This window comes from Antedon bifida, chromosome 10 (genome assembly GCF_963402885.1).
Source record: "Antedon bifida chromosome 10, ecAntBifi1.1, whole genome shotgun sequence".
Classification (NCBI taxonomy): Eukaryota; Metazoa; Echinodermata; class Crinoidea; order Comatulida; family Antedonidae; genus Antedon; species Antedon bifida.
The window spans coordinates 14030634-14052931 of NC_136235.1; the positions used below are offsets into that span (position 1 = coordinate 14030634).

Here is a 22298-nt window from a genome sequence, read left to right on the forward strand (position 1 = left end):
GACGACGATTTAGCAGTTGCGAAAGTAAAGAATGTGCTACCAATATTAATTTAGAAATCAGGGAACATGCGGTTTGCGAAAATAAATTCGCCCACAAACTTATTTTAACGCAAATAATTTCAGAAAATGTTTAACTCATTTTTTGTAATGTTTGTTTGCGCGATAACGTCCAAAATTTAAAGTTATCGTCAAGCATAACTTGCCTATATTGAATTGAGATCAGGGAATCTATGCCCTCATTGTCACTTTGACTATGCATGTTGCTCCTAGTTTTCAGGTATTTCTCAAAAAAGAAAGCAATGAACACACCCGTACGACTTAGGCCTACATTAAGTTTAAAAGAGTGACAGTGATACACCGAAATATGGTAGTGATACACCCAAATATGGTAGTGGTATGACATCATCATGTCCATATGTGGGCATATCACATTTTGTTTTTTTATAAAGTTTGATAGTGTAGACAGACCTATGGCATGCGTCTACAGCAGCATAGAGTTTAAAACTAAAAGTAAAGGTAATTACTGGTCCTCAAGCTTAACTGAAAACTGAGAAATTCGCTTGGGCCCTCCATGGACCCACGGCAGCCAGCAGTGCAGCGTCTACCAGATCAGCACACCGGGAGATGATCCCCTACTCTTTTCCAATATAATGTACCAAGTTCTTTGACGTGCACTAATGTAATAATAATATCCTGGATTTATATAGCGCCTAATGTTGTTAAACGCGCTGAACATTATTACCTCAGTCATTTTGTATGTATCAAACACGTATGGAAACATACTCCCATAATGCAGATAGTAATCAGCGGTATCAACGGCTTTACGTCCCATCCGAAGGAGGAGGCAATGATGAGAGTAAAGCATCTTGCCTAAGGATACAATTAGTATGGTATATAGGCTCGAACCCATGCCTACCACATGCTATCCCGATATTATCATTACTCCTTCACTCCATTACTGTCCATGTAAATATATAGCGACGACGAGACGAGAACCGGTATTTCAACGTACAAATTGGGTGTTTGAACTTCAATGAATTAAAATACTGTAGTCATAAGAATCCTAATTCTCAAATATAGCGATAATTTCTTGCAATGGTTAGTAGTCAAGTCAATTCAAGTGTCAGATGTCTGTGGTTATGTAGTACAACATAGGACAAATGCAACTATGCAATAATGATTTTTTTTTTCGACAACTTTATTTAAGCGGTGAATTACGTTAAGATTTTAAATAAAATACTGATACATTTAGTTTACCTTCAATTAATACACCAATTTAACAATAAATAATACATTCTTTATTTAAACACTTTATAGTTTTTTTCTTGCGAGGAGTTTCTGGTATGAGGCCAACGGCATACGGTCGCGGGACGAAAGGCTTAATTAAAGTGTGTCTTATGAAATTGTACATAAGATCTAGTTGAACTAGGCCTACGCCTATTTTCCTTAAAAATCGGAAGGCCATGTGATTGTACAGTAAGATTGACATTGTATGTTCACAAAGATGTTTATAATGTATACGACATTATTTTAACTAAGCCGAAGCCATCTAAAGGCCTAGGACTAGACATTAAACTAAAAGCACGGCATTTTTTTGCATAAATTGCATTAAATTGATAATTAGGACTACTTTCTAAAATACAGTGACAGTGAAATGAATGACCCTAAAGTATCCAAGAGTGACATTAAACAGCCTCTTCTGACAAAAATATTTATCCGCTATCGGATACTGTAATAGTAAGAGATTATTTAGGCTAAGTTTATAAATTAGGTGCTATGGTATGAGCCGTTGCGGTCAGCAGCCACGATACAGCACAATTATGTTATTGTCGCCAGACATTATACAGAATTTTCTCTATTTGTATTTTGGTCACACGGTCTCTATACCCTACTTTTATTGTACTTAATAATAACTGCTACTATCTTACATTATTTAAAATTGAAAAATGTAATAATAATAAATTTAAACCACATTTTTTTGCTCAAGGTGATAAACTTGTAATTCTCTTACGATTAGTAAATTTCTGAAATGATTTGAATTTGTTTTAACATATTTAAATACGCTGCAGATATCATAATTACAATCACAAACAAATATAAAACGAACATATTATTTAGTAAAATTCAAAGATAAGTTTTCGATGCCATTTAACAGGACAAATTCCAATTTGTCTAATAATTGCGAAAGCTGAAAAAGAGTCGGGCCGCTAAAATGTCATAAATTAGCAGCAGTCTTTTTTCATTTTCAAAACGCCATCATACTTGAGGCCACTGTCGTCATCTGTAGATGAGATAGACATGAATTATACAATATATATTATTAGTATATTATAGGAAAATTAACACAAGTGTAACTTTAAAATCTAACGTGGTTTTATTAGGCCCATTGTCAGAATTAAGATCACCGTAAAACAATAACAGTCTAATTTATTTATACAGAAGCAACGTACAGCTTATTTTTTAAGCACTTGACCAATCACAAGGGACAGTTCAGATGAGCCGTCGCTTGAGATTGGTCAAACGTCGGACAACAGTAACCAAATAGAATAAGATGAATAACTTACACAGCCAGTTGCCCTCACTAGTTCCAGCCGTCTTGAAGTCCGGCAAACTTTTTGTCAAAGAGTCCCAGGCGTCTTTACTGATAAATACCCACGTTGCACCATGATCTTTACTGCGCATGTAACTGCGCATGTCCATGTGAATGCCATAGATAAGTCCTGTGAGTTGGTCAGATCCAATGACATTGTGTAGGTTCATTGGTAGAGCTATTGAAACATATTTAATTTTTTATACATATTATAATGGTAATAGTACTAGATAGATTTTTCATTTTGAAAAGAGAGAAATATTAATAAAATAATACAATGTTCCGTTTATGTACCTTTTTTTTCAATTGGAAAATATGTGTGGCCGCTAGGCATTCAAGGCAGGATGTATTGACAAAAGAAATCTAGGCCCTAACAATTTATTGCTAGTTCTCTGCAAATTCAAAGATTTTTGGGAGAAAGTGTCAGTATTAGGCCTATTACTTTTCGATTTATCAAGTTAGAGATTCTTCTTGCTGTCCATATCGATGTGTATGATGACCCGTGGCAATTAGGCTCTAAGTATGGAAGTTCTATGTGTTTTGATATATCAGCCAGCCTCAGGTCAGTGATATTCTTTGAGGGACATTATGAAAACAATCCTCATTGTTTTACCTTTCCATCGTCCATCTGGTGGATTATCTTGTACATAGCAGGACGGAACAACCTTGTCTAATAGACGTCCAACTGAAGGGTTACAAGCAAAAATGACGTCGTTATTCGGATCATCCAACTTCTTAGTTATGACAAAACCCTGGTCATAATAATCTGTCAAAATAATTTTAAAAAAACATCGATAAATTAAAAGCAAACGCAATCCACAAGGCTTTATTCATCGATTAATTACATTGTGTGGAAAATATCTTGTTGATGTCGTGTTGATGCTTCGACAAATTGCTAAAAGTCACATGGATAGAAACCAAATGTTAGGATGATAAAATAGGAAGAGGAGTGCTCGGAGAGTGTATACCAACATTATACTACTTTGTTTTGTTTAGCCAGAATTTTATGAGTCACATTGTCTCTTTTTTATATAGGTTACGCGTCAGTATTGACACAGTAATTTGAGTTCATAAGCAACGGAACTTCTTGTGATATATTAGCTATATCGTCAGGACTCTTTATTCCAAACTTACCTGGAACTGGGCATTTACTAGGATCACTGACACACACAGTATGTTTTCCGTTTTCACACTTATGAGCACCAGCCACGCAAGCATCGCACTGGCTAGATTCCCCATCATAATGGCATACGTCTGTCTGAGATTCGGTCCATTTGCTGTACCTCATCACAGCTTCTTTTGCATATCTTAGTACTGGTTCTGGTGTACCCTCATCTGAAGAAAAAAGTATATTACTGTATAATGGAAATCCGTATTTATTTTGCTGAAATCCATTTTCTAATTGACAATATTTGTGTGCTACTTTATTACAAAATTGCAGTTGTAACTGTTCTAAAGGTTTATTGTGGTATATGATAGTATGTAGTCATTATCGAAAAACCAAGTGCCCAATCACAACGCAACAATTTGTCCTTAGGTCAAAGATTAAAACATTATTGCATTTATCCGATATTGGTCAGATTTACGCATTACACACGCGTCCGTGTTACGTTGCGTGCTAATGCCAAAATTTATCCGATTTGAATGAGAGAATTATCGGTTAATTTTTCTGGAGCGGAATCAGTTAAACCCCTTTTCCACATCGGTTAATTATCGGTTAAGTTAGTTTTATCGGTTAATTGGCTGCAGAAACACAGTCTTTTTGCAGTATGTTAAGAACCATGGATTTAGCGTACCGTATTCAAAATCTAACATATGATACTCGCAGATAGCTGGCAGGATAGCGGTGCAGTCCATAATGTCCCAGTCACCAAGATCAGTACTGACATCCCTGGTATCGTATACGTCTACAAAAGCCGCAGCTCCGCAGTCTTCGGTCACACTTGTTCCGGGTCTGTTTGGTAGCCATTTTGTAAAAGACGCCGATGACCCGTCTGTCCACTTGAAAGTATCAGTACCCTAGAACATATTGTTATAATTGAAAAGTCATAAGGGGTATAATAAACGGCATGTCATGTGATTAATCATAGACTTGCCCTGTCGAAGTTACGTCCGCTTTCTCGTTTACTGGGCATGATCAGTTCATTACGGTGATTACTATATAGTGACGTGAGATCTCTGAGTCATACTCACCCCAACGTCTTTTAGCCCAATCCAGTATTTGTATGGAGAGAGTACTGGAACGAGGCCGCGAAGAAATTGCTGTTCAAACGTATCTTCAATCATGACTAATTGCGCATTGTCTGCTTCACAGGCCGCCTTTGCTGCATCCCAAGTTTCTAGCGTGCCGTTGAACACTTTGTAACACGTTTCTTCGTAAGGTGTGTAACCAGATCGACATAAATCTACAAGTACAGTGTAAGAGTTATAGAGTAATTACAATCAGCCGATTCATGTTTGTAAGAATCGTCAGGGAAGAGTTAAATTAACTCTTCCCTGGAATCATAGACACACTGTTTATTACAACGTAATAATATCTATCACATGTAAACTTGTATCAACGAAAGTTGTTTTGGTCGAGGAAGTCATCGTTATGATACACATGTGTTCCTGTATCTACAACTTCTGTATGTTACTGGACAAATTGTTGATACTTTACCGATATTACAATCATAATAAACATAATTCATATTTGATAAGGATGTTTAATGTTATGAAAGAAACATTGTCAATGTTTTGGTCGCCTTATTAAACACACTATCGTACACTTACCACCACCAACATCTGGTCTGTCCGAATACTTAAATTGAAAATATTTTGTGGAACCAAGAACTTTAGCGCTATTAGCAGTCGAGAACCACAACAAATCAGCCACGCCAAAAAAGCGATGAGTGCCCGGAGCAGTTTTTCCGTTTTTGTCGATTCCTAGGCGTACACGGAAAGTTGGTTTGGCAGCAATCTGAATAGTTCCAAGCTGTGAAATATATACAAAATGTTACTAATTGTTGTCCTTTACGCCTGTATTTGATATCATTTAGAAAACCCTATCCCTGGAAGTCATTAAAACAGAGAAAGTTAAACACACCACCCAGCGAAATAAAGGCTGTAATAATTGTAAACCTTTAAATAATAACAAATCTGAAGAGTGAACAAATCGCACACAGCCAATATCGAATTAGTTATCCTGATGCAGACAGACGTTACACTTCATTAATAGGTGTATGAATGTATTCTGAACATGTTGCTGAAGGTACACACTCACACTGGCCATCCACCCGTTTCCTAATCTTTCAAAATGTATCAGCGCTGTAGGTAAACACCTAACATACTTAAAAGTACTCTTCCAAACTTTATTAACCAAGCTGACCGTGGGCACTTCACATAATTGAATCTGGTTAATTGTAGAATAACTTACATTAAATCGAACAGGAGATGGTCCAGACATGTTTGGGTTTACCGCTGGTGGCTGGAACAGCTCAGTGTATTCTGATTCAAGGCTAAGATATCGCACATTTTTCGATGTCATTATTGTGAAAGTTACATCTACTGCTTTTCCGGTTGAATCGTCATCGTGCCAAATACTAATCATTAGTGTTACATCATCACTGAAAATAACAAACAAATACTCTTATCGAAATTGAATTAGAGTGGTACCACAATCACTATATCCCAATACTTATAGGACGTCAAGAGTGATTATGTGAAAATATTGTCGCGACCCAAATGTCAAATGCCGCAAACAAAATGTCAAACGCTTATGTACAAATTGGTTACATTTAAAAATCGCCAAACATGAACAATGATTGCCAACGATCAAATACGACGAATGCAGTTGTTTGCCAATTAAATAATGCACATCACAAGTTCTGATAGTGTTCGCTACTGTCAACTTGAACCATTCTAATTTATCTTATTTCATTCATACAATTCTACAATAATAAGAACAATTAGGCCTACTCTTACAGTAGGCCTACATTGCTTGTATCCGATACTAAACTTACCCTTTATAAAAGGAATTAGTTTCGTATGTTATCTTGAACGACATCTTAGGCTTCGGGACTTCATTAACCAGCGTATAAACTGGTACTTCTCCAACCCAGATGTGAGCTCCGTCGCCAATCTGCATTCCAAGTCCTAACCAGTGCTCTGATCCAATGACCACCGCGTCTGTATCGTCTAGGACAATTTCAACTTCTAACGCCAAGATGTTATTGAAAGTATCTGGGTCGTTCACTTCAATAAATCCGTTGAACTGTGTCACCGACCAGTCTTTAAGGATGCCGAAATCATCATCGTTAGCAATGTACTGCGTCTGAGGAGCGTAGTAGCAGAACTCTGTCGAATATGTACAGGATAAGGAGTCACTGACATACGAAACGGACACTTTGTTGATACTCCACTGCTCGCTTGTCTTGTTAGTCGTGAAGTTGTATGGTAGTATGACTTCAATTGTAGGATCAGCGGTACCTTTTGGAAACTCAACAATAAGGTTCATATGCACCTTTTGACCAACGTTAACATAAACATTGCCATCTGCAGATTGCTCGGTGATGTTCATCACGAAATGCGGTAGTTTACTGAAAACTGCGTTTGACACTCCTTCTGCGGTGACTAAGCCATTGAATATGTCAGTTATTTCAACAGTTATAGTTACACGTAAAATAGCTCCAGGTTTTACATCGGCTACATAGAAATTGATGTAACAACAATAAATAAAGATTATTATTGTATATCTAAAATATAATAATGCAAATTAGGAAGACGTACATTAAAACTATAATGTTTAAAAAAAACAAACAAAGGATTCAGTTAAAATACCATTAACAGTAGAATTGATGGTCCCTTCAAATTGAATGTCAGATGAAAATAAACTGTTATTACTAAAAGACAAAGTAATTTCTGATGCGGAGACCAGGGTGACATTGAAGTCGCTCTGAAAAATACAATGAATCCGTAACAACATCTGATAGCAAATCTGACTTAAAAACAAAACACAGTAGATCGGTCAAATCGAGAAGTAACTTAGGTAAAAATCTTAAGCTGTAATGTAAATAGAATATCTGAGATTAAAGTCGGCAAAGTCGGGTCTTCTCCTTCTATTTCTTTCGCACGCCCAACCGACAATTATATTATAGATAAAAGACCTATACCTATGGTTTGACATATCATTAGATTAAGTTATATTCAACTATTTCACTGCTAAAATCACACGTCACACTTATTTTGTTATAACAACAACAACTAACCAATATCGTATTTAGGAAAATATAAAACAGAACCATACCGGCATGGTTGTTGAATCGGTGTTTCCGTTTCCTGTTAAAGTCCATATAAAAGGATCTGCAGACAGGTCGAACTGAAAAAGATGTTTACTATAATTACCACCCGATTATCGGTGCTGTATCTATATTATTTGCACAGTATCATAGGAATAGTTGGTAATACAACATCACATGTGTTTCACATGTTTCTCCTATAGTATTACAACCAAATATTCCTTCGACACTGGGAAAATATCTAGTAATACGTGAAGATACAGCACGGTGATCGGGTAATAATTACACCCAACCGGTATTTAGTACTATATTCATTATGTTCCGCGTGTGTTATTTCTTTGAAAAACTAACGTATATTTATCTTTGTCGACAAACGACACATGAATTCGTAGCTTGCTTAATTTAGCCAAATTCATTTTACGTCCGTCGGTAGGGCAGACATGTTATCTATTGTTCTCAGTAGGCTTACGGTGGATTTATCGTCTGGCCAACATTTTTGTTAGTTCTTTGCCGTTATATTTAAACATTTTTCTTGTAAATAGTTTGTGTTTATGAGAACTCCGAACCTGTCAGTGTCACTGATAAAATATGATATAGAAATGTATTTTTAACAATTAAATCTCAAAGTTTTAGTTAACGTGTAAAATTCAATCCATACAAAATGCATATAAAATCCGGATCACGCGCGGAATTACCGTCTCGTTACTACACGTACACATGTGACTTACGCGAATTTTACCAATTATGCGACTACGGAGTTTTTGCATTCTACTTATTCCATAACTCATTACCTTATGCATTCTCAACTGAGAATCATCGACGCACAGGTCAACAACTGTGCAAGTATTAAAAGAACACCACCAAAAATACAACGAAGTGGAAAACATTACGGCCAAATAATCACCCTATAGCCGCCGACTTAAATTGAGAATAACCAAAAATAGCCTAATTTTTCGTTATGGGATAGAGGAGAAGAAAGATTATATTATAGAAATTATATATTTAAATTAATGGCATGGTCAGAAACACTGTATATATAAAATATGTGTTCCTTTTTAGTTAGTTACCTCCATATTCTCAGCTGTAAGGGTGACATTAAAGACTGTTCCTAATGTCAATCCAGTAGTGTTCACCAAGAAGTCTGTCTTCACTTCATCTCCAATTCCGTAGTAGGTTGTCGAATCTTCTACGGTTGCGCCCGCATCCATGATGATGATGGGCGCTGAAAGTATACGTTGCCGGTATCAATAAACAATTAGATAAGAACAATTATTATACAAATAATTAATGTTTATTCGTTGAAAAATTAACTGCACTATTTAACGAGGCATAATAATGAAATTGCAAGAATACAATCAGGTGTGTTATAAATTTATCTATACGATGGTCTGCTAGTATTAGATTATTTAATTATTTAAAGCTTAGAAAAATACATCCTCGCGTTGTCTTTCATTTTTTGGCAGAATCCATTAATACAGAACGGGAAAGATTCGGTAAATTTATTCACAATCGCCTCTATTTTGTGTTTATCATTGAAGCAAAACGAAAAAATCTGCGCGCAATGCATGCCGGTATTTAAAGCTAGCCGTTTAAATTGTTATAATCGACTTCTTTTTCAGATTAATACCCGTATAAAGACAACAAAAATGATCGCAATATCGGCCCGGCCATTTAGGGTTCATTTTTACAAAAAAAATGTAGTCTGTGATCTTAAAATAGACCATGCACAATATGTAGGGAATGCGTCTTTTATCAAAATGTAATCGATGGAACTCTTGTTCGTTAACAATTAAACAACTTTCGCCCAATAATATTATAATAAGGAAAACACATCTTATTTATATCAGGTCAAAGTTTAATATGTTACTCTTCAATCCTCCACTATGCTTTTGAATCACAACACAAAAATATTTCGTCGATTTAAAATTATTTCGGGAACTGAGAGAATATCGCGTCGAATTTCGTCTTACATTGTTTTGTTCTAAAGAGTGTTTTTACTAGCACATTTGGTTTAATTGTGAATGTATGTACTTTAAAAAAATCAAAAATGGGTTTGTTGACCACAAATATACTTTACTATTAACTAGGCCTATATAGAAATATAAAAGCAACGCTAATGGAACGTGTGTCATTTGCATCTTTAACTACAATTTGAATTAGAAATTTCATTTGAATATTAAAATAGAATATTTACTTTTTAAAATATATAATCCTTTTGGTTTATTAAGTCGACTATCGCTACTTTGTCGTGATGATACTCCGGTTGTTCTATCCACTCGATATATATGATAACCTGTCCAATACAGATAGTTTCCATAAATGTCAATGTTAAACGGGGGCTCCGGCACAGTTATAATCGTTCTTCTGTTAGTACCGTCAAGGTTAGCTTCCTCGATTAACCCAGCGCCGTAGTCACACCAATACATCTTTCCATCTTAAGAATAGTGAAAAACAAAAATGAGAGAGAGACGTTTACGATTGAATACTGTATTAAGTGTCAACAAAATGATAATTTCAAGCACGTAGTGACCTTTTAGTAGACGCGCAAATATGGATTATCATTAGTTCAAATGAAAAAAAGTTCTCAAGAAAATGAATCACAATGTACAACATAAAAAAAATGTTATCACTCATTGAGAAAGAGTAATCAAATGTAAGCATAGCTTGATTATGGGGTCTGAGCAACATACTTCGTGCCTAACGAGTAAAAATGCTCATGTGTTTTTGAGCGTGCGCAGAATTTAAGAAGAATGAACGCGTGGCGCGTCGGTTGAACGCAAAGTCGCTAATGTCAAGAAGTAAAGCAAGACGCCGATTCTACAACATGCAGTATATTGAATGTCAAAGTGATAGCCCCAAGTTTATTTTACACGATTTTGTAGTATCATGCACTAGGCCTATTAATACAATGCTAAGCCAGCACATGTCACGGATGCGCACACATTGACTACATATGAAGCGTGCACAAGGTTAGCTTCTTCAATTTCGTCAGTACATGCATCATACTACATCTTTCCTTTCTTGAAAATAGTATTTCAACACAGTAAGGATAAAAGTATGAATTCAATTGAAAAAGTTTGATAACTTATATGTTTCATCATATGCGTGCTTATCCTTATTATATTATACGTTTTAACAAGTCAAATTATGTTAAAATGTTAGTACCAATAGCTTTACGTAAAAAGAATATATTTTGCAACATCCGTAGCTCTTATCAACCACCGCCATGCCTAATATAGGTACGTGGCTGACAATAGACATAGGCCACGATACCAGCCACGATACTTAAAACATAATATAATTTAAGGAAGTATATGTAATCGATCGTTGTTTTTTGTCATTAGGCTCTGCGGGCTCAAAAGTTGGTAACATTTTTTTTCTAGGTCTGACTATAGCCTACACAGTCACTCATGTTACATGTATAAATAAGCAACGTGGCTTGAAATGTTGTTTACAATAGTATGCGACTTTATGTACAGGCATCAACAATCAGCATTAGAAATAGTTACTAATAGTAAACATAATATTACATACGGTAGTAATATTATATAACTTATATGCATTCATGGTCATAGGCCTACAGTAACTTACCGGGAACTGCTAAAACAAGTCCGGTTGCGCCTGGTACACTTGTTACTAAGACGGTCCTTTTACTCAAGTCATTTAACTTCGCTCGCTCTATCACATCGTTTACTCTATCAGTCCAGTACAGGTATCTAAGTATAAGTACAATCTATGTTACTACATTAACATTCTGTTACAAGTAGTTCACATCCCTTCCATGGATAAAAAATATATTTAAACTTACAAAATTACTGAAGCAGATTAATAATAATTATTAATGATTTACGAATATGTAAAAAGAAATGTTAATGAATCTTCATTACTTCCTTTATTGAGTGGTATTAATACATTATTATTATTACGTTTTTTGCTTACTAATCAAAAGGAAGAATCAAAAGAATAGAAATGTGAAGATCATAGTTGATCTCCTTACTAAGTGAAAACTGGTTTACTGTGTATAGATGGTGACAACGTTAGATATATCAAACGTAACTAAAAAGAATTGTTTTGTACGTTCCATCCAGATTTATTACTTTAATGCGGTCAGTCTTTCACTAATTTAAATTATGATACAAGTGGTATAATGGTGGGATTCTCAGTAATATAGGCCTAAGTATAATCTGTAATACAGTGTTATATCTGTATCACATGTGACACCTGTATAAACCTACCCTAACTTTAACTATAACATAGTACAGACGCCATGTGAAACATGTGACAATGTATTTACAGAATTGGCCTATACTGGACAGATTATAAAGAAACTTACAAACTACTAAAGCTGAGACATTATTAATGAAATTCAATTCATTGAATGTTTTAAACGTAAAGGCAATCATTCTTCTTTAACATTCTTATTAATTTTTAGCGAATTTAAATATGTGGTTTAGATGCATTAATAATATACAGAATACAAGTCAATCCGAGATGTGATCACACATTTCATCTCTTTTGGGTGTGTGAAAAAAAGACTGACGTGCGTTAAGAAAGAGTGACATACCCGTTAGCTGTGTCTATCTCAATTGCATGTGGATAGGGCAATCCCGTGTCAAACAGAATTGTTCTGTTTGTTCGATCCAGATTGATTACTTCAATTCGGTCTTGTTTTTGATCTGTCCAATAAAGCTTTTTTCCAGCTCCATCGACGGCTAAATCACTCACATCTTCATCTGAAATTTACTTTATATGCTAAAGACTAAAACTGTGTTAACACATTTCAAATGATGCTCAACCCTCGACTAGATGTATTATAATTATACTAAACTTTCGCACGAGGAAGTAAACGTTTACTTTACGGAAGACGTCAACATTCTACTCATTTGCATAACAGTGTAGTTCATAATTCAGCGAACAGTTGCGTTTTAACGTACTTGTAAACGTAAATTTGATTTGTCGCCAAGAGCCCTACCTAGCTAGGCATTTTAACTTGCATATTATTAGCTGATAAATAGCATATTGCGATGAACAAATCTTATTGTTTGACTTAATTAAAAACATAACTTTAAATTTAACATTTTGTTTTCTGAATTATTCTACAGAAATGTAATGATCTTCCATGTTCCGATACCCTTTGGTTAACGTTTTTCACCTCGCTAATTTTCAGAAATAAGGTGCTCGACGCAACTAATTATATTTTTTCGTAATGCTTGCTCACGTCGAAAGAAAACAAGTATGTTATATATATATATATAATTTAAGGCATATCTTTAAAAAGCAAGGCAGTTTAATAATTGAACCGTACGATCATTTCTTTTATGAAAAATTTTATGATGGGAACATTGTATAAGTTATGCGTTCGGAGGCCTAAAAAGGTTCAATTTCTTTTATAATTATTGTAGTTCAACATCGCCAAGGCCGGCACTTTTTTAGATTATAAATTTCAAGAATCTCATTTGCAGATTTAGGTACAAACAAGTTTTAGTGGGATTCCTTAGATATTAGTTACATTCCAAGAGATAGCTTGGGTTTTACAAGTTTGATCCTATTGCAGTAAAGTATTAATTATTAATATTAATTTATTTACAAAATAATTAGGCCTAGATACTGTCTTAGGTATGTTTACAGAGCATGATATATTGATTGTTTTACATGTTGTTTTTAATAGTTACTTTTACTGTTCAGTTGAATTTGTTTTTAAAATTATGTTTATGATATTCATATTAATCGTGTGATTTATTTCCGTAGGTTTTATTATTAATTATGTTCGGTGTTTTACTTTCTAGTGTTTATTTATTCAATTATACCCTTTATTATCTCAGGTTTTTTAGTTCTTGTATGCAGAGGAAATGACAAAAGAAGATTTTTGTTTGCGAAAACGGAAAATAAAAGATTGGCCTATATAAATTATAAATATGCTGTAAAATGGTTTAACTTCTGCTACGCCTTTGGACAAGGCGCTATCTTTCCTAACCTCACATCTGTTATCAACGCTTACTGAAATCTTTCGATTCAGAAATCCTTAATCCGACTCTGTTATCTACAATTTTTGGAAAAATCGTACGGATTGATAAATTGTTGCTTATAATTATTACATCACCTATGCAAAAAGAGGTAAAACGTAAATTTCTTAACGACATTATTTTACTTTAGTATCCTCAAACGTTTAATTATGATTATTAAACAACAACGTTTAGTTCAACGACGTTTGGTTCAATCTTGAAATAACTCTGAAGAGTTGGTCTATTTGGGCTATGTAAATTAACAAACTAAACTTGCTACCAAATATTTAGACCTATTCTTCACAAATAAATAAACATAAAAAAAAAAATACATTTCTTTTGCATACAATTTGATTTAAAAGTTAGCGAAACAAATTATTTTTTTTACTAATAAAACATGTAAAAATGAATAGAATATTACTTGATTCCAAAGACAAAAACACTTGTTTGTTAGTGACAAGTGAAAACCGTTCAATGGTGTCCTTGCTGACATCAGCATTTGGACTACATGATGAAGCTAGTGAAGTTATACACTTGCTACGAAATAATTATGCATATTCTTAACAAATAAATTAACATAACAAAAATACATTTTGATTAAAAGAAAAAAAAAATTAAAAATGAATAGAATATTACTTGATCCTAAAGATACAAACACTTCATGTTGGTTAGTGACAAGTGAAAACCGTTCAATGGTGTTCTTGCTGACATCAGACCAATACAGTGTTAATCTGCTAATGTCAAAATCGATAGCGACAGGTTCAGTTAATACGACATTCTGAAAAACTGATGCTAAAATCAAATTTGCGTTGTCACTGGAACTAATGTTTGTCATATAAATTCCAGGAGGATTCAACTTATTGACCACAAACATAACATCACCTGTATTAAAATATAAAAAAACAAAACGTTTACTTGAATATAACACCTAAATAAACAATCATAACAACACTAACATTAATTTTTGGGAAAAAAATTCTTTGCTGATTCATAGATAAACACATGAACAAATCAAATACAATACCTATGCACAAAAACAAAGCGATTTTTCAAAGCTCCAGAGGATTAAATTAAGTTTCTAATTGTTTAAATATAATGTATTTTTTTATATTTTATTTAATAGTGTTAATAATAATTTAATTAGTTAAATATAATATGTTTATCATTTTAAAGAAGGCCTCTGAATATTAGCTGGCCTGATATGCTAGAAGGTTTACCCTCCTAAATAAAGTGGAAATAAATAAACAACAAATCAAGGCCGATCTCTAGGAAATTATTAAAAGCATTCACTCCACGTTTACATCAACATGTTTCTTATCGTTGTTCAGTCCCACAGTATCGCAATATTAAAATAACTGTAGTTACGACTTAAGTGTCTTTAACACCTGAAAATCATCAAGTGTTCGTCTCCACGACGCGGCAGCATGGTTTCCTTTAAATCGCTGCACTGTCGCTACCACAGCAGCATCATCTTCGACAGGATTGGATTATAAAAAGTCATTGATTTTGAGTGATTTAATTGGAATTCACTACCTTTGTTAACAATTATTGACTCGATATTGAATATATGATTTATATTTGCCTGGTAGAAATTAACATTTGTAATCATAATGGTTTGTCCATTTTCGAAAACAATATTTCTGTACTATAGATTTTGTCAAACGTGGCACACATTATCAGTCAGTTATCTTGATAACATAGCATACTGTAAGTTGTAATACATACAAAATATTTATATATGACACAGTATACAGTCATTTATCTTGGTAACATAATACCAATCATCATGCAACTATTTTACATGAAACATTATAATATATGAATCTCTTGAGCAACGAAATAGCTAAATTGCCTCAACACACTCCACTGGGACATGAATACCACTGATTTCGCATCGTGATATTCTACAAAACACTTGAATTTCATGTTCCAACCTAAATATCTCGGCTATTATAAATCGGTAGTCGATAGTCGATCGATAGTAGCTCAAAATAAACTGTAGACAATACTGAACATTATGATATATGTTTGAAATTGTAAAGTTACAAAAAGTAGGCCTATGTGTCATTTTACGTTTTAAAACTCACCATCCATTGCCCGCTGACAGTGTGAGGTCAATTTTTTACCTATTTTCTAAAGCACCACAGTGTTTTATTTGCAATTTAAGATCACTTGTAGGCCATCAATCATTTTGGATAGTTTCTTAAAAGAAAGCTGAATATTCATAGATTCCTTACATACTTTTCTTATGAGCATTGGCTTAAAATAGACTGTGTCAAAATAGCAAAATCTATTTTGAAAAAATCTAAAAAATCCTCAAAAAGGCGGCAAAATTCAAATAGGGTTTGCCTATGTTATCAAGCCGGTCTTCACTTGACAGACCGTTGGATTGTAGCTAAGTTTGGGGTTAATTTTTTCATTATATAATTGTAAGTAGCATTTAATTTTTATATCATTCTAATGTTTGATATATAAGGAACAATTGTTAGGTGTTATTTAGTTCTATATGTCGTGTTTTGTATTCACAATTGCCAAATTAAAACACCTATGGTTTAATGATAGCGAGCTGGGATCTACCATTTTTCACTCGGGTAATGGTTATGTTTATCTTTCTGTGACCTGTTTTGTTTAATGAATAGATGGTAATTATTACAAAGTCTGGAAATGTTCATACTATACTAGTTCATGTCATTTTAATTTCTTTGGTTAAAAAATGTAATCAATAATCGTGAAAATTAGTTGTAGTCATAATGTTTAACCCCCCCCCCCCCTATATAATGGACGATGACAAGACTTGGGTTGCATGAACTTGGTATGAACTTATAAGTAGATAAACAGCTCAATAGGTACATATTAAAAATCACTGTTTGGTTGCAAAATTTGCACCAAGAGATTCATATTGAACGTAATTACTCATGAATACATAAACATCAGTAGAATATTACATAAAATAGTTATGATCATTTTATTTACATAATACAATCACTTATTGTGATATAACATGAGGTGTACATAATAAAAAAATAATAAGAAAAAAAATATACATAAATAGATAAAACAAATGTAGGCCTCTGTATATGACTGTCCAAGATCAAGTGCATAGCCCCTAACATAGGCAATAAAATGAAAAGACTTATAGTAGTACAGTACTGCATTTTTAGTGGATGTTTAAGAAAGATTAATTAATCTTGTGAAAAAATTGTCTCTATAATTAGACTTTTTCTGTTAGAGCAAATAGGAATGTGTATATTGTGAACTATGGCGGCCATTTTTTACGCCATCTTGGATTTCTCGGAGAGCACAAGGAGGATTTTTCAGGACTTTTAGTATGATGTTCCAATAATAGTTCTGAACCTTTACTGAAAAAATCAGCTTGTTACCAAACATTTGCGCCGAAAATTGTGTAAATAAATTCTGATTATAATGTTTAGTAATGTTAAAAAACTTAATTCCGGAAAACATTTTTTTTTAAATAATAACGAAGTAATTCATATTTAATTCGTAAAATACACAGTAGCCTACTTTGAAGAGCATAAACATCCAAGTTTCTTTCTCTTAATGTAAAGAATCAGTTAGTCGGAGACACCCTTTACATTTACACAGCATTGGTAAATAAATACTATAAATAATATTAATAACATACCTTTACTTAAATGTAGAAAGGTAGAAAGAAAAAAACAGACGAATTTCCAACAGGCCATTTTTAGAAACAATCTAACTTCACAGTCTGTTAATAAACAATGTTCAATTACGTCGTCAAAAACGAATATAAGCTGTATATCACACGGTCGCAATACAATATAATTATATTATACCTAACGCTATTGTGTATGACGTCATTTGTTTTTCACTTTACGCGTTGCGCGTACAATAGACAGGCTGATCTATATTTAATGGTATCGTGTGAGATATTATGCAGTTTTTATCATCTATATTGTTATTTGGAACCCTTGGTGAGTTTGAATTATAGTCAACATTTAATATGTTGTGCAGTCTTTGTGTTGTTGCCCCTTTTGAATTATATAATCGTTTGTTTAAGCAGTTTCATAATTCATAATCATATCTCTACTCTAGGCCTACACTCTAAGCATCGCTCGTTATCATGCCGTTTCATTTGAGTCGGCCCATTATTATTCATAGACCCATTATTTCGGGAAATGGCACTGCTACACAGAAAATTTCTGAATAGGCCTATGTGGATGATTTACTTAGACCATAATGTGACTGATCTCCCGTCATACATTCAGGACTCCACGGACTTTAACCGCAAAATTAACCAAATTCAAAATGTACCTATTAATTCTGTTCTGACTACATTAATTAGATGTTTCATCGCTGTATACTAATATCCCTCACGAAGACTGGTAGTCCAGGAGTATTAGACAAAAAAAGGGCCAAAGGTAGAAATAAATATGCTAAAGCTGAATTTTTCAGGATAGGTCCCCAATGTTGTCTGGAACAACATACCAAAAGTCCCCGGGTTTCCCCGTTGTGCTTCAACCTGATTGGGCCATTTTTCAAAATGGCGGCCATCTTAACAATTATTTACCATATTTTGACAACCAGTAGGTGTAAGTAAACAATTTTGGTGTCAAAATACTCAGAAGACCAATATTTATATTCACTGTAATGGAGAAGTTTTTAAAAAAATGACCGGAAATGCCTGTTTTGACCTTTGACCATCAATTTGGATTATCTCAATATCTTATCAACGACTGGCCGTAGAGAGTTCAAAATTGTCCCAAATTATTCAGAATGCCCAACTTTCTATTCACTCTAATGAAAGAAAAACACTAAATTCCTTTAAAAACCTTCTATTCTGACCTTTGAACTATTGACCTAAGCATATTTTAATTTTATAGACATCTTGGTGATCGATAGGAGTGCATAAGCGAAATTGGTGTCAAAATACTCAGAAGACCCATATTTATATTCACTATAATGGAAAAGTTTTTTAAAAAATGACCGGAAATGCATGTTTTGAACTTTGACCCTAAATTTGGATTATCTCAATATCTCATCAACGACTGGCCGTAGAGACTTCAAAGTTGTCCCAAATTATTCAGAATGCCCAACTTTCTATTTACTTTAATGAAAGAAAAATACTAAAAACCTTTAGAAACCTTCTATTTTGACCTTTGAACTATTGATGTAGGCATATTTATTTTTATAGACATCTTGGTGATCGATAGGATACGAAATTGGTTTAAAAATGTATAACTTTGACCCTAAATTTGGGTTATCTCAATACCGCATCAACTGCTGGCCGTAGAGACTTCAAAATTGTCCTAAATTAAGAAGAGTGCCCAACTCTCTATTCACTGTAGTTAAAGAAAAATACTAAAAGCCTTTAGAAACCACCTATTTTGCCATTTGAACTATTGATCTGGCCAATACAGTATTTTATATCATAAATATATAGAAATCTTGGTGATCGATAGGAATACATAAGCGAATTTGTTGTCAAAATATTCCTAAACACCCATGTTTTTTTACCTTTGACTTTAATCACTACATTATAATTTAATAATTTAAGTCCCAAATAGCATGATGGACATATCACACCATTCATCATGCCATGAGATGTCAAATTTATCCGAAACAGCCCAGAAAAAAATGTCCGATGGACGAATAATACTATTCATCAATATAGATATGAGGCCATAATTTCAGGTATCAAAGGGTCACAATGTGTCATTTGACAAATCACCTAAATAATAAAATACAATATGAAACTCTTACAAATCTATCAAGATGAATTATAAAGAAATTGTCACTGTAAAGTTGTTATGGTCTTCAACAGATTTTCATGCCCTTATTTTATTAACCATCATAATTATAGTCCTGAAGTATTTTCGATTTTTAGAGAATTTTGATTGGAAAAAAACAGAGAAAAATGTTCACATCTTAAAGATAAATGGAATAATTCTTTTAAAATTAAATTGCATCATATCAGATAAGAATCGGAGGTATGACTAGAGCCTAAAATGAGACTTAGACTGAGACCTTGATAAATGGTTGGGTGGGTGACTATGTACAGTGTGCAGTTTTAGACAATTTAAAAAATGTTATAAGATGAATTATGTACTCCAGACCTATATACACAAAGAAATGTAATAGTGCAGCTCAATTGAAAAAAAAAAACAAATTTTACCAATAAGTGTGTGTCAAATCAACCAGTAGTGGTCTCTGCTATATATTAAATGGCACTGCCGAAGAGGAAACATTTCAGAATTGGTGTAGCTCCAAAGTTTAAACATGGACATTAGCCATATAGAGAAGGCGTGGCATTTTTTGGAGGACTAATTTCTAACCTTAAATAATGAATAAATAATAAAATTTGTTTGGTTACTAATGAATAAAAGAAGTGAAAACAGGCTAAAGCCCAAACAGACAGTAAAATGTATCATATATATATAGTTTAAAATTGGGGCTTGGTTTGTCTGTTTAGCATCTGAGCAATTTGGAATGAATTTTACCTCTCATGGCAATGGCCATACTGATGAATTGTTAGATTCTGTCTATCTTTATGTCAACTTAAATTTAACTTTTTGCATCTAAGCCCTCCCTCTGGAGAGCACGGGCTATTGTCGGTTTATACAGGTAAGCTAGGCACGAAATAGACTAATTCTCATTAAAATGTAATTATTAGGGTCAAATGTCAAAACACTTTCAATCGCATTCAGTACATTATTTCTATAAGAGTAAACAGAAACATGGGTGTTTTGGAGTATTTTGACACCAAATTCCTATTCCTATCGATCACCAAGATTTCTATACAATTTTGGTATAAAATATGACCAGATCAATGGTTCAAAGGTCAAAATAGAAGGTTTCTAAAGGAATTTGGTATTTTTCTTTCATTAAAGTGAATAGAAAGTTGGGCATTCTGAATAATTTGGGACAACTTTGAAGTCCCTACGGCCAGTCGTTGATGAGATATTGAGATAATCCAAATTTATGGTCAAAGGTCAAAACAGGCATTTCCGACCATTTTTTGTTAAACTTTTCCATTACAGTGAATATAAATGTGGGTCTTCTGAGTATTTTGACACCAATTTCGCTTGTGTACTCCTATCGATCACCAAGATGTCTATAAAATTAAAATATGTCTAGGTCAATAGTTCAAAGGTCAAAATAGAAGGTTTCTAAAGGAATTTGGTATTTTTCTTTCATTAAAGTGAATAGAAAGTTGGGCATTCTGAATAATTTGGGACAACTTTGACGTCTCTACGGCCAGTCGTTGATGAGATATTGAGATAATCCAAATTTAGGGTCAAAGGTCAAAACAGGCATTTCTGACCATTTTTTGTTAAACTTTTCCATTACAGTGAATATAAATATGGGTCTTCTGAGTATTTTGACACCAAGATTGTTTACTTACACCTACTGGTTGTCAACATATGGTAAATAATTTTAAGATGGCCGCCATTTTGAAAAATGGCCCAATCAGGTAGAAGCACAACGGGGAAACCCGGGGACTTTTAGTATGTTGTTTCAGACAACATTAGGGACCTATCCTGAAAAATTCAGCTTTAGCATATTTATTTCTACCTCAAAGTCTAATACTCCTGGACTATGGAGCCGATGCATGCATTTTAAATTACAAACAAATTCCCGGCAAAACGCCTACTAAAGCTCATTTACGAGAACTGGTCATGTTGATTTTAACCAACAACAGTTTTATTTTTGGCAATGACTTACCTCCAAATTCATGACACAGCGATGAGCACAAAAATGGCGCCATCTTTTGCAAATTTATTTATGTGACAATTTGAGGCCAATTTTCTGTCCCTTCTCCAACCTAATAAACTACTTGTTTAGTTTAGATACATTGACGACATCTTCATGATCTGGACCCATGGTGAAGATAATCTGGATTCATTGCTTCTGAATATTAATTCAGCCCACTCACCTATCAAATTTACAGCTACTAAATCCACTAGTAGCGTTGACTTTTTCGACACTATAGTGACCATAGAAAATGGTACACTCAAAACTGACCTATTCCGTAAACCCACAAACATGTACCTGCTACCTAGCAGTTGTCATCCCCGACACTGTACCAAAACCACCGTACAGTCAAGCATTACGTATCAGACGTATCTGTTTTTCAGATTTAGATTTTCCAGAATCGTACAGAAGAACTGTCTTTCTTTCTTTTATTTCAATTAACAATGACATCCGGCCCGTTTCACATAATAAAATCTATATTATTTTCGGACATACAGGTTTTTCTTTTTTCATAAGCTTTACATAAGTAGGTTGCAAAAGACTTAATTTTTTTGGGTTTCATTGTTTACAAACATATTTTTTAACATGTATACATTTAAATTAGACATATATTTTTTCCTGATGTTTTTATAAAAAGGGCAGTAAAGAAAATGTTGTTCATCTTCTAAACTTAATTGATCACAAAACATACATATT

General features: G+C 33.7%; 1 protein-coding gene across 1 annotated transcript; it reads right to left on the reverse strand.

Moving 5' to 3' along the window:
- Positions 1-1202: 1202 nt before the first annotated feature.
- Positions 1203-21615, reverse strand: LOC144854508 (uncharacterized). The gene is made up of 16 exons (XM_078712460.1): positions 21573-21615; positions 14525-14750; positions 14290-14405; positions 12431-12599; positions 11458-11582; positions 8934-9088; positions 7409-7523; positions 6592-7273; positions 6006-6195; positions 5363-5564; positions 4784-4995; positions 4387-4609; positions 3725-3925; positions 3204-3356; positions 2565-2768; positions 1203-2281 (listed from the first exon to the last, which is right to left on the reverse strand). The coding sequence occupies exons 1-16, from the start codon at positions 21613-21615 to the stop codon at positions 2223-2225; spliced, it is 3075 nt and encodes a 1024-aa protein (XP_078568586.1). The 3' UTR covers positions 1203-2222.
- Positions 21616-22298: the final 683 nt, after the last annotated feature.

Coding starts and splice junctions, on each gene's coding strand:
- LOC144854508 (XM_078712460.1), bottom strand. CDS start 21,615: ATGGCGCCATTTTTGTGCTCATCGCTGTGTCATGAATTTGGAG. Junction 12,600..14,289: donor GTTTTTGTCTTTGGAATCAA/GTAATATTCTAT, acceptor AGTAAATTTCAG/ATGAAGATGTGAGTGATTTA. Junction 4,610..4,783: donor TTGGGCTAAAAGACGTTGGG/GTGAGTATGACT, acceptor AATATGTTCTAG/GGTACTGATACTTTCAAGTG.